General features: G+C 44.9%; 1 protein-coding gene across 6 annotated transcripts in view; it reads left to right on the forward strand.

Moving 5' to 3' along the window:
* Positions 1–8,639, forward strand: part of Kif3b (kinesin family member 3B) — a 39,498-nt gene extending 30,859 nt beyond the window's left edge. For 5 of the 6 annotated variants that reach the window (XM_087651072.1, XM_087651070.1, XM_087651071.1 and 2 more), the window contains 2 exons: positions 4,826–5,004; positions 5,318–8,639. In XM_087651072.1, coding sequence (XP_087507198.1) covers positions 4,826–5,004; positions 5,318–5,414 — 276 coding nt within the window. In that variant the 3' untranslated portion in view covers positions 5,415–8,639. The remainder of the gene's footprint in view (positions 1–4,825; positions 5,005–5,317) is intronic. The other variant, NM_001106529.1, reaches the window with a different exon arrangement.
* The last annotated feature ends 3,744 nt before the right edge of the window (positions 8,640–12,383 follow it).

Consider the following 12,383-nt stretch of genomic DNA (forward strand, 5'->3'; position numbering starts at 1 on the left):
TACATTCATTATTTTAACGTGTGCATGTATGTTTTGGGGGGCAGGGTGACACGCATGCACATGCCACAGCAAGTGTCAGAAGACAACTTGTGGCCATTAATCTTCTTTTTTTCACCATGTGGGTCCCAAAGTTCAAATCAGGTTGCCAGGCTTGGCAGCAAACTAATGGGAAAGGCAGGGGTTTGGGGTTTACTCCATAAAGTGCTTGTCTTTCGAGCAGGAAGACCTGGGTTCAAGCCCCAGAATCCACATAAAAATGCCAGGTGTGGTGATAGACACATTCTCACTGCATTTTAGTGGTGTGTGTGTGGGGCGGGGGGTGTGGGTGTGGGTGTGTGTGCACTAAACTAGTACATTGACAGACTTGGCAGCACACACTTTTCCTTACAAGCCATCTTGCCAGCTCTGGTGGTATGTCTTTGTAACTCCAATACTGGGGAAGTAGAGACAAGGGCATCCCTGGGTCTTACTGGCCAGCCAGTTTAGCATAATTGGTGAGTGCCAGGCACTGAGAGACCATGTCTTAAAGGAGGTAAGCAGCTTTCCTGAGGCCTGAGTCGGTTCTCTGGCCTCCATAGGCATGTGCATATACCTGCATCTGCATTTTCACACACAGTTAAAACAAGAGGTGAGGCAGAGTGAGAATTAGAACCTCAGGACAAAGGAGGAGTGGGGAACAGGTACCCTGTCCTCAGAGGCAAGGAGAGATGAACAGTGAGGGATCTGCAGGCAAGTGTGTGGAACTTAGAAAGATAGATGTTTAGTGGTGGGCCATGGGCCTTTGCTAGGAAACTGCTACTTTCATTTAACGTGTGTGTCACTTACATAGTCACTTAAAGTGACATAATTGAGCACTGTTTAACAACCCCAAAATATATTACAATAAAATGCTTCAGATTTTCTATTTGCTAATACTTTCTATGTGCTGGTCCTATACCTGATGTCTGATTGCCCTCTCTGATTGAACTCTGTGTAGCCAGCCCTGTTGTTTGGAAGGTAGGTGGTAAGTGATGGCCTGGGAGGCACTGTGCCTGACTAAGTTATAAAACAGTGTTACTCTTCATGGTGGCACACATATGCAATCCAGCATTCAGAAAGTATCTGAAGGCCAGCCTGGTTTGTATAACATGATCCAGGCCATCCAAGTTTACTTATAAAAACCTTATCTCAACAACAGCGCTAAGAAAAAAATTTGAATGGTAAAAGTCTGGTGTGTGAAATACATGAGCATGTGAACTGCTTGCCTGTGATTGTTGAAAGTGCAGTCAATTTAAAGTTCTTTCATTTTACTTAATTGTATTTTGCAACCTGTATTATTTTTGTAATGAAGATTTTTACAGGATCACATTCTGTAGCTTAACCTAGCCTAGAATCTCTATGTAGCTCAGAATATCGTCAAACTTAGGCAGTCCTCCTGCTTGTGTCTCCCAAGCACAGAGATTACGGTGTGAGCCGTCATAACTGGCTTTACTTTAAAATAAAAAAAACCAACCAAACAAACAAAAACAGAAACAGAAACAGAAACAGAAACAGAAACAGAAGTTCTCGCCTTTCAAACCAGAACCAGATGAACTGGGTGCTGTTCCTCCTGGTGCTTAGTCATTTAAAATAGAGAAAGAAAAGCAAAAACTGCTTATTGTGTGGGATTTTATAGGGAGGAAGAAGGGCAGGGTCAGGCAGAAGCCTCAGAAGCATGTTTCTAGCTATTTCAGATGATGCAAAATGTGCCAGTTTTTGTAAGTGAGTCAAGAAAATGTTTTTAAAGTGTACAAGAGAAATGTGTGTCTTTCCAGGGGACAGGCATGACCAAAAGTGGGGTTGAAAGCAGTAACTGATGCTAGTAATCAGCTTGCTTCATTGGAGAAATTCTGTGCTCTGCCTGGATGGTAAAAGCTGATGAAGGCCCCCTGCCTCTCTGGAGCCCCAGGGCTAACTTCCTGGAGGCAGTCGGCAGCAGCTGCTCTCTGTACTGAGTTGTCCTCAAGAGTTAGACAGGGCGCATCCACGAAATGCTGCTCTGTGTTGGAGGCAATTCACAAACTGATTATGAAGCAGAGCCCAAAACTAGTCCTTCAAGCTCAAGCCCCTGTCTTGCCCTGCACCCACTTCCAGGGACACACAGATGCCGTGCCTACAAACAGCTGGAACATCTGTGTAAGCTATTAGTGATGACTGTTTTCTTCTTCGCACCTTTTCACATCTTGTATGAGACATATTTATTGCAAAAAACAAAAGCAGAAAATCAGGGTAGAAAATTAAAACCATCTAACTTAAGTATGATGAATCATGCCTGGAAGGATGAGGCAGGAGGACGGCCACCTCATATACATAGGATAGAAAGAGATCACACACACACACACACACACACACACACACACACACACACACACACACACACGGAGAGAGACAGAAAGACACCTAGAATAATCTATAAATAGCATAGAAACAAGGCAAAATTGTTAGGTGACAAAGATGAGCATTATATAATCCAAGAAGATACTAGTACTTACAAGCTGCAAAGCCCAGAAACATGAAGCCAGGCTGGATGAACTGAAGGGAGAAATGGACAGGTCAGTTATAATTGTTGGCGACTTCACTGCTACATTTTCAGTAATGGATAGAACAGTAACAAGGAAACAGGAGATTTCAACAATATTAAAGGCAAATTAAACCTAACAATCTGTAAAACACTTGACTTCTTCACTCCCCAAGTAATTCAAAACATGAATTATCTTAAGTACACACCAGGTGTTGTGTTTACACCAAAGAATTCAGTGCACATGTTGTCCTATTCAGCTTTAATTGTCAACCTGACACAGCTTAGAGCCATCTGAGAGAACTGTATAGATTGAAAAGCTATCTAGATCAGATTGGCCTGTGGGCATGTCTATCAGGAGTTCCTTGATTATCAGTTGATAGGGAGGGCCCAGCCCACTGTGGTTGCCATTATCCCTAGGACAGTATTTCTAGGCTATACAAGAAAGCTATACAAGTAGGAGCCAGTGAGTGAGTAGCTGGCCAGCAACATTTCTCCATGGTTCCCACTGTCTTCAAATGCTGTGCCCCCTGATTAGTAAATCGTGGAAGAGCAAGCAGGCCTGAATTCAGGTTCCTGCATCAACTTTCTGCCCTGACTTCCTTCAGTGATGGGCTATAATCTTGAAGTGTAATATGTCTCTCCTCTTTGTCTCTGTCCCACTGTGTGTCTCTGTCTCTGTCTCTGTCTCTCTGTGTGTGTGTGTGTGTGTGTGTGTGTGTGTGTGTAATCTCCTTCTATCCTATGTATAAAAGGTGGCCTAAAATTCATTATAATACTAAATACTACTAAAGAATTTTACATAAATCCTGCCCCCTCCCATCCAGGTTATTTTTTTAGTTATGGCATTTGTCAAAATAATAGAAAAGAAACCATGACACATGTTCACACAAAAACTTGGATATGATGTATTATCAGTGCAGTTTTTTGTTCATTATTTAAAGTCAGAAGCAATCAAATGTCTGTCACCTGGTGATGTACATGACTTGGGATGTTTATGCAGTAACTTTTATGGCCATAACAAAGGGAATGAATGAAGCATTGACTTGGATTGCAATAAGGTGACTAATGAAGTGAGAGCTCTGAGTTTGAGGGTAGCTAGCCTTGTCTACAAAGTGAGTTTCAGGACAGCCAGGTCTACACAGAGAAACCATGAAACAAAACAAAACAAAACAAAATACCCAAAATAAAAAACAAATCACTTTAGTCCTACCAGGAAAAAAGTTATAAGACATATATTTTCTGGGTTTACAAAGATGGTTCAGTTGGTAAAGTGCTATCCATACAGCTATGAGGACTTAAGTTCAAGGACTTACCCATACAAGAAGCTGAGAGCTGCAGTCCTGGTGCTGAGTTAGGCAAGAGGATCTTCAGGGCTTGCTGGCCAGCCAGTCTAGCTTACTTGGTAACTTCAGGTTCACATAGATATCCTGTCTCAAAAAATAAGGATGTGCTGATGCATTCCTCTGACCCCAGCTTCTGGGGGGCACAGGGAGTTGAAGTGAGTTTGAGGTCAGCCTGGTCTACATGAATTTCAGCACAGCTGGTGCTCTATAGTGAGACCCTGTGTGGGAAAACAAAACAAAACAAAACAAGGGCTGAAGAGATAGTTCAGTGATTAAAAGCAATGATGCTCTTCTAGAAAATCTGGGTTCAATTCCCAGCACTCATGGGGCAGTTCATACCTGCTTGTAAGTCCAATTCCAGGGGATCTGACACCCTCACACAGTTATACATGCAGGCAGGACACATTCAATACACATTAATTAAGTAAGTAAAGAAAAAATGAACATTAGAAGTCACCTGATATTTGGCTTCCATACACATGTGTACAAACATAAATGTATATACACACAACTCTGTCATTCTAGACAGGCTCTTTTTAAACATTTTTTCTATTATATTTATTTGTGTGATTTTGGGTACATGTGTGTCATGACATGTGTTTGCAGATCAGAAAAAATACCTGTGGGAGTCAAGTTTCTCTCTCTACTCTGTGGGCTCCAAGGACTGAACTCAGGCGATAAGGCTTGGTAGTAGGCCTTATCTACCTTTAACTGTGAGCCATCTTGCCATCTCTTCTGGGAGGCTTTTTTTTTTTTTTTTTTGGTTCTTTTTTTCGGAGCTGGGGACCGAACCCAGGGCCTTGCGCTTCCTAGGTAAGCGCTCTACCACTGAGCTAAATCCCCAGCCCCTTCTGGGAGGCTCTTAATGGCAAATAGCTTGCAATTCTGTTTCAGAGGATGTCTGGCTCTCTTGCACCTGCTAATGACTACTATGCTTCTGCAGGCAGAGAACATCATGCTCTTGGAGTTAGATATGCCCAGCCGGACAACCAGAGACTATGAGGGCCCAGCAATTTCTCCCAAGGTTCAGGCTGCACTGGATGCAGCTCTGCAAGATGAGGATGAGATACAGGTGGATGCCTCTTCCTTTGAAAGTACTGCAAATAGAAAAGCCAAGGCCAGGTGAGTAGCTTCTAGTGACCTGTGTTTGAAAGGACATTTGAGCTAGATATAATAGTGAATACTTTAATCCTAGCACCCAGGAGGGCATGGTCCTATTCCCTGTTTATTTTGGCTTGCACTTGCTGAGCACCCCAAGTCCCTCCTTCCAGGTTTCATACGTCTCCTGACAGGTGGGTTGGCCAGGCCCGAGGGCCATGTTAGTTTAGTCGTTTAGTATAGTTCAAAGAAACCTGGTTTTCAGGCCATTGAGGAAAGACCACCTTGGAATGTTGCATGTTAGTTGGTAATGTCCACATGTGTTTGACTTTTGCAGGCCTAAGAGTGGCAGGAAATCAGGAGCCTCCTCTTCCTCCTCAGGAAACCCTGCATCTCAGTTTTACCCACAGTCTCGGGGGCTGGTTCCCAAGTAACCCAGCACCCCTCCCAGGGTGGGAACAGCATTGTCTTCTGAGAGAAAAGCGAGCACAATACTGCAGAGATGACTTGAGCCTAAACACAGAACCATTCCCCTGAGGAGGAGTGATGGCCTCTTTGCAGATTAGCCAACTTAATCTTCCCGAACATGCTGGTCCTGATCTGGCACTCAGTTCCTCTGGGAAGTGTCCTTTAATTAGCATCTCAGAATGCATGGGTAAGGTAAAATGCAAAGTCCAAGTGGACAGCAAGAATGACCACGACCTTGCTTTCCTTCTTTCTCCCCTCCCCACTTCCCTCCCTTTCCTATTCTCTAGCCTCCTCTACACACCAGCCTCCCTCCTTGTTAAACAATATGGAGTCGAGGCCTCCTTAGGACTGTGTGTAGAGCCTCGGCCTAAAGTGATAGTAGGGCTGACAAATGAACTTGAATAGGTACCTGCTTCTGTCAGGTGAAATGAGAGATCTCACTTGGAACCAAGCCCAGGATGGCACCATGGGCGAGCGATCCAGCTTCTGGGCCCTCAGTAGGAGTAGATCTGCCTGGAATCCATTGAATGGGGGTGGGAGGATGACTTCCAGTTCCTGCTCCAGAAGGACTTCGTGTTGGAAGCAATAGAAGAGACATTTTCTCTGCCTCCTGGGAGAGTTTGGGGAAATAGCTTTTTTTAAAATCTCAAAACCACGACCATCCTGTTAAAGATCTAAGTCTATAAACCAGTGCCATGTTCATCTCCCATGTCACTTTACTCTTCATTTGTCACGGTCTTCCCCAAGTACACATGCTCTGTGTGAGTGGGGCGCGTGAAGACCCACCAGCAGAGCATGCCTATACAGTGTGCTTTGAGGTGGGAGAAGGGAAGCTGGCTCTGCCTTCTCTGATGGGAGTAGAGTTGGGAAGGCATTAGGAACAGGCACTTCTGAATCCCCCATTTGGGTCCTTACCATCCTGGGAGCAGAAGAGTGAATAGGCAGTTGCGGACTAGGGGCAGGAGACTCAGAGCGGGGAGGGGAGATAGAGGTGGAAGCAAAGGAATTGTGTCTGCCTGGAGCAGAAACCCACTGACAAGTGTGGCTCCCCTAGGTGCTGGCAAGAAGAGGCTCTGAGTGAGCAGGCTCAGAGCGGAGTCCACACTTCCTGTTTACATAGACTAGTTTGGTTTATAAGTTTTAGTTTTCATGTTATGGCGCCTCGAGCTTTGGTTTAAGTTGGTCATTAGGTGACAGTTACTCATTTTCCCTAAGAGAAATGCATGAGTGTGTGGGGCTGTGTGTGCACAGTAGTCTCTGTGCTCTGCGTGTGTCTCTAAGAGACACTGAAAACCCGCCCAGCTTTAGAAATACTCCAACGTGCAGTGTTTGCCTTTGTCTGCATTAAAGGCCCACAGAATGACTAATCCAGGCTGGAAGCACGCCCCATGAAGTGTCTTGAGTCCATGATCCAACCCTGAGGGGACAGTGAGTCCTCAAGTCTGCCACACTGGCGTACCTTGCTGGCATGGTGCCTCAGGAAGATGGCAGCTCAGGTGGGCCTTGAGACATCTTTTCACTCAGCTGCTTGGTCTCCAGGGATATTTCTGGATCAGAGCCTGTGGGAAGGAGGAATAGAGTATAATGTCTTGACATTCTGTATCATGGAGATCCGTGGATCTTCTTGTCAGCTTCCTCTCTGAGCCCAGAGCCCTATTGAGCAGTTCCTTGGATGGAATGGAACCTATCTCATCTTTTCTTGGTCTCAAACCCTGTTTCTTCCTTATGTCCTAAGAACTTGCTTGTTTGACTAGGATCCAAATAAGGAGATATGTGCTCTAAGATGGCTGTTTGCTGGTGATACTTGTCTCTCTTACATTTCCTCACAGCTAGTCTAAATTCTGTAGGCTGACGACATTTGTGTACCAAAACAGGATTGCAAACTTCAGGTAATATCATACCTTAATACTGGTGTCTTGAAGTGGTTAATGTGATAGTAGCAGGGGTTAAGTGACACATAGAACTTTTCCAAGAAGACAAAGGAAAAAAATTTGGAAGACATGATTATTAAAGCAAGCTTGCCCTGTCCTCAGCTGGGTTCTTACGGTGGTCTGTGGACACCAAGTAGAAGGCCACCTATGTGGTGATGAAGCTGTCCCTTCCCGGATAGCCTCTGGTGCTTCTCTTTTCTCAATACGGATCCGATACTGAAGAGAGCAGATGGTAAAAATGTCTTGCTGCCCCCAGAATGCTGCTGCTTTGAGTTCTGAGTTGAGCCAAGACTATAGAGGATGCATGAAGCTCACTGAGGGACCAGAGCTTTATGCTGTCATCTGTCTGGGATGCTGGAAGGCCACAGCCTACAGTAGCCATTGTAGTTTAGAAGCAAGTCTTTAAAAGGATCTAAGAAGATCGTCTGGGAGGAGTTTGAGGCTGCACATACAATCCTTTTTGGACTCTTTTCCTCTGCTCGGTAGAATGTATCTGACATTGTATCAGATGACACAATTTCCAGATCCTTACAGTCAGAGTCAGAGTCCCCAAACCATAGGCATGAAGCACTTTCTTAAGACTGACCTACGTTGAATTGCTCCCTGTCTGATGCCTGCATGCTGCTTGAATTGTCCACCTACATCTCCATGACCAAGGGTGCCAGGATGCAGTGCAGCTCAGGCACGGGCCGCTCGTCTGCTCTCCCCAGCTCTCGCTAAGTCCTCCTTCACCGAATGTAGACTGCCAAGTTTCTGAGAAGCGCCAGTCCCCTGCTAACATAGACTATCAGTTCTGCCTCACTGTGCCTCTTGAGTTTGAGGGGTACTATGGTCATCGTAGACCATCCAGACACCATCTGTGAATGAAATGGGGCCACCAAGGCACTCCAATGAAATTGCCATAACGAAAACCTCAGCGGGAACTAGGTCAGAGCAGTTACCGACAGTTACCGTGAAAGTCCTGGCCTGGTATACTCAGACTCTAGCACCTTCCTCTGCCCATCTCGTGAATGAAACACTTCTGAGGTTCTTATGGAAGGAGTGATGTGGGCAGGCAGGAGGGGGGCGCGATGGCTCTTTGGAGTTACTATTGACCTTGACCTTCTCTTCGGCTGTCTTTAGATAAAGGCTATGCCAGTACTTGGGACTTAAGTTTTACAATTGATATTTATTTGTATTATCTCTTTGTCTAGCGATGTAAAAGTGATTCTAAACTAAAATGTGTAATAAAATCAATCAGATTTATTGTATGTACAAAAAGGTGTCCTTGTAAATGATTACCTTATAAAATGATTTGCCGATGGCTGTGGTTTCCTTTTAATGTTTAAACTGTTCTAATTACAGAATAGGAGACTATCAGCATTGAATTATAATACGGACATATAAAAATACAGCTCGGAGAGTGACATGGGGCAGGGCCCAGGTGTGGCTTAGAGGTAGAACTTCTCCTAACGTGTGCAAGGCATCATCACCAAAAGGAAGGAAGGACAGACAGAAACTGTGTGTCATGTTTTTGTAGTAGTTCCTGACCTGAGGTACTTGGGTCTGGGCAAGAGGCATGCAAATTTTCAACTTTGTATTTTGCTTTTTAAAGTTCTCTTAAAGGTACTATATATTATGCAATTTACTTTAAAATATACCCATATCTTTAAAAAAAAAAACAAAAACAAAATGTCTTACGTTATTTACAGGAAACCAAAATATTAGAAATGGGCTTCAGGCCTTGTAAAGCCTCGCATTCCCAGGCCTGCTGGGTGAACCTCGGCAGGTCATGCACCTCCTCCAGAGAAATGGGACCAGCAGGAAGAAGCGTATATTAGTTCTACTCTTTGATGCTGTGATAAAGTCCAATGGCCAAATGCAGCTCACAGAAGAAAGCGTTTATTTTGGCACACAGTTTCAGAGGGCTAGAGCCCCTCATGGCAGGGAGGCATGGCAGCAAGCAGCAAGATCATGTCTCAACCACACAGGCAGCGCAGGAAGAATTGCAAGCGGGCACCCACCCTCAGTGTCTTACTTCTTTCAGCCTCCTCAAAGTTCCACAGCCTCCCTAAAGAGCTGCCAACTGGGGCCTGAGTTTTAAATTCATGCACCAAAGGGGATGGCTCGCATTTAAACTACCAGAAACATTGGACTCTGAGCTAGGTTTGAGTTCTACCATTGACGTTGCTCTCTACCTCTATGAATATAAGGAACTTAATTTACTTCTGTAGCTTTTGGAGCCCTTATCTGTCAGGTGGGGTAAGAATAACCTTTGGGGCTCTTCAGGTGACTAGCAATATAATGAAAGCAACCTGCACAGTGTGTGCCCTGGAGCAAGAGTCAACAGTGACCATTGCTAGCTTAAGGCTGTGTGCTGAAGATTTGCTGAACAGTCTATCACATGAAACCAGTAGTCAGAACTGAGCATTCTAGCTTTGCATGTGGTATTAGACAAAAGGCTCAGAAGCTGTTTTTAGCAGACTCTAGAAAAGCAGCTAACCATTTAGCAATTATCAAGTAACTACTGTGTACTAAGCCATTCAAATACTAGTGTAGCCAGACTGAGATGTAGCTCATGGAAAAGGGATGGTGCATGCACTTCAAAAGGGGAAGCATTAACCAAAAACATAGAAGTATAGGATTTAATCCCACTACTCAAGGGGCAAAAGCAGGTGGATTTCTGAGTTCAAGGCCAGGCTGGTCTACATAGCAAGTTCTAGGCCAGCGAAGGTTACATTAGAGAGATCCTGTCTCAAAAACAATAAAACCCAAAGTATATAGATAGAGTTTTCATAAATTACATGAAGTAGCATGGTAAGGGGACCAGGGTTAGTAACTAAGGGGCCTTTGAAGAAACCGCACTGACTGTGAGGCTGAGAGAACAGAAGTGAGCTGGACCACAGAAGAGGGAAAGTTTGTGACAAGGTGGGAACAGCACTTGTGAAGACTTTGTGATAGAGGACAGTGCTGAGGCTTGTGTGCACTCCTGCTGCCCCCAACCCCTCACTGCAGCAAAGTGTGCAGAACTTCTGTACAAAGTGATGTGGCCTAGGACATCCAAAATACCAGGGAGAAATTCACACATCAGCTGGGGAGATGCTCAACAACTGAGAACAATGTCTCTCTTTCAGAGGACCCGAGTCTGATTCCCACCAGGCAAATGGTGACTCAGAACTCCTAACTCCAGTTCTGGGGGATCTGATGCCCTCTTGTGGCGTCCATGGGCACCAGGCACACAGACATACATGCAGGTGAAACACCTATTGGCCTAAGTAAATACAAAATCCACACAGCACTGAGACAGTGACTTATGTGACTTGGGCCGTTTATCTTCATAAAATAGGCTCAGATTATGTGTCGTATGTTTTTACTCCCATCCTGTTCCATAAAGAAAACACAAAGCCTTCCTTGGTTTAGTAAGTAGCAGTGGAGAATAGTCAGACTCAGGTAAAGGGTGATTTGAATCTTGTTAAAATGGTTTAGACCTCTGGGTTGTCCAGGGACTATCAAAATGAAAATAGATCCAGAACAGGGTACCCAAGTGACTTGGATATTCCTGCCAATTTAGTTGTCTTCCTTCTCCCTTTTCATCTCCATCTTTTCTCCCCTGCTCCACTTCCTCCTCTTTTGGCCTTTTGAGACAGGGTTTCTCTGTTTGACAGCCTTGGATGTCCTGGAACTCTGTTGACCGGACTGGCCTTGAATGCACACAGGTCCACCTGCTTCTTCCTCCCATGTGCTGAGATTAAAGGTGTGTGCTACTGCTGCCCAGCTCCATTTAACTGTATTTTCATCTTTGGTATTGTTTTAAAAAATTGTTCGAGAAAATACTAAATCATGGAGACTTTGCACTTCACACTGATGATTTAGTCTTGGGGCCTGTGATTTTTGGCAGGCCCTTTCAGACTACGGTTGCCACTTGATTGACGTTTTCTCTGAGAATTTGGTATCTAAGAACCATGTGGTCATATCTGCCAGTGGAGTTGTTGGTGACATTTGTCAAGGATGTAACTGTAGCTCTTGCAGCTGCTGTCATTGCAGCCTTGGTTTTTAATCACTGGGTTTGTGGTTAACCGGTCCCTGGGTGCTTCAGTTAGGCAAACCAACTGGGGACTTGCTGGAAGGGTGGGCATGTGCAGGGGCAGAGGTCTCTTGCTGCAGCTCTGGGAACCATACAGTTCGTCTATCTGGTGTGTACCTGTGCACTGGGGAGGTCCTATTGCTTAGATACAGGGAGAGGAAGAAAGTTGTATTTTGACTCTTCTGAGCAGGTGGTGTGTGTGTGTGTGTGTGTGTGTGTGTGTGTGTGTGTGTAACACACAGGGCTTTGATTTTGCATGCTTGGTACCTTTGAGGTCTGCCCCCTGCTTCATACTGCCTTGCTAGGCCCTTGAGACTGGGTGGTACAGCCTCCATTTGACTCTGTTTGCAAATTCACACATGTGCTTTCTGTCATGTATGAATAACTTGTACTCATCTCTTAGGCTCCAAGGTGTGTTTAAAGTGTCCATATGTAGCCCAAGTTTATGTTACCTTGAGATTCTCCTGCCTTAGCCTCTAAGTGCTGGGATTACATGTCTGTTTTCCATGCCTAGTTTTTAGGAACCATGTTAAGTAACCTCCACAGTTGTCCTGGTTTTCCTCCATTTCTGCCTGGCTCGAGGGTCCTGTGTACCTGCTCCCTTCCTAGTCCTTTTCCAGTTTTGCATTTGTGCATTTCTTGGTTAAATTCCTGGAAGAGATGACCTGATGACCTTTTCTGGCTTTTAGATGGCTGGGATAGATAGGTCTGCTGTCAGAGGGAGAAGGGGAGGAGAGAGAGAGAGAGAGAGAGAGAGAGAGAGAGAGAGAGAGAGAGAGAGAGAGAGAGAGAGAGAGAGAAATATAAATGTGTTCCAGGAGTGATGGAGGGAAGCTTTGTAGAGGAGGTGACAATGAGTGGGTTTTGCCCACTGGTCAAGGACAGAATAGCATGCCAGACAAAGGGACACAGACAAGTGCCTGGGGCACTCCTGGTGACTG

The sequence above is a fragment of the Rattus norvegicus genome, chromosome 3 (assembly GCF_021556685.1).
Source record: "Rattus norvegicus strain SHRSP/BbbUtx chromosome 3, alternate assembly SHRSP_T2T, whole genome shotgun sequence".
NCBI lineage: Eukaryota > Metazoa > Chordata > Mammalia > Rodentia > Muridae > Rattus > Rattus norvegicus.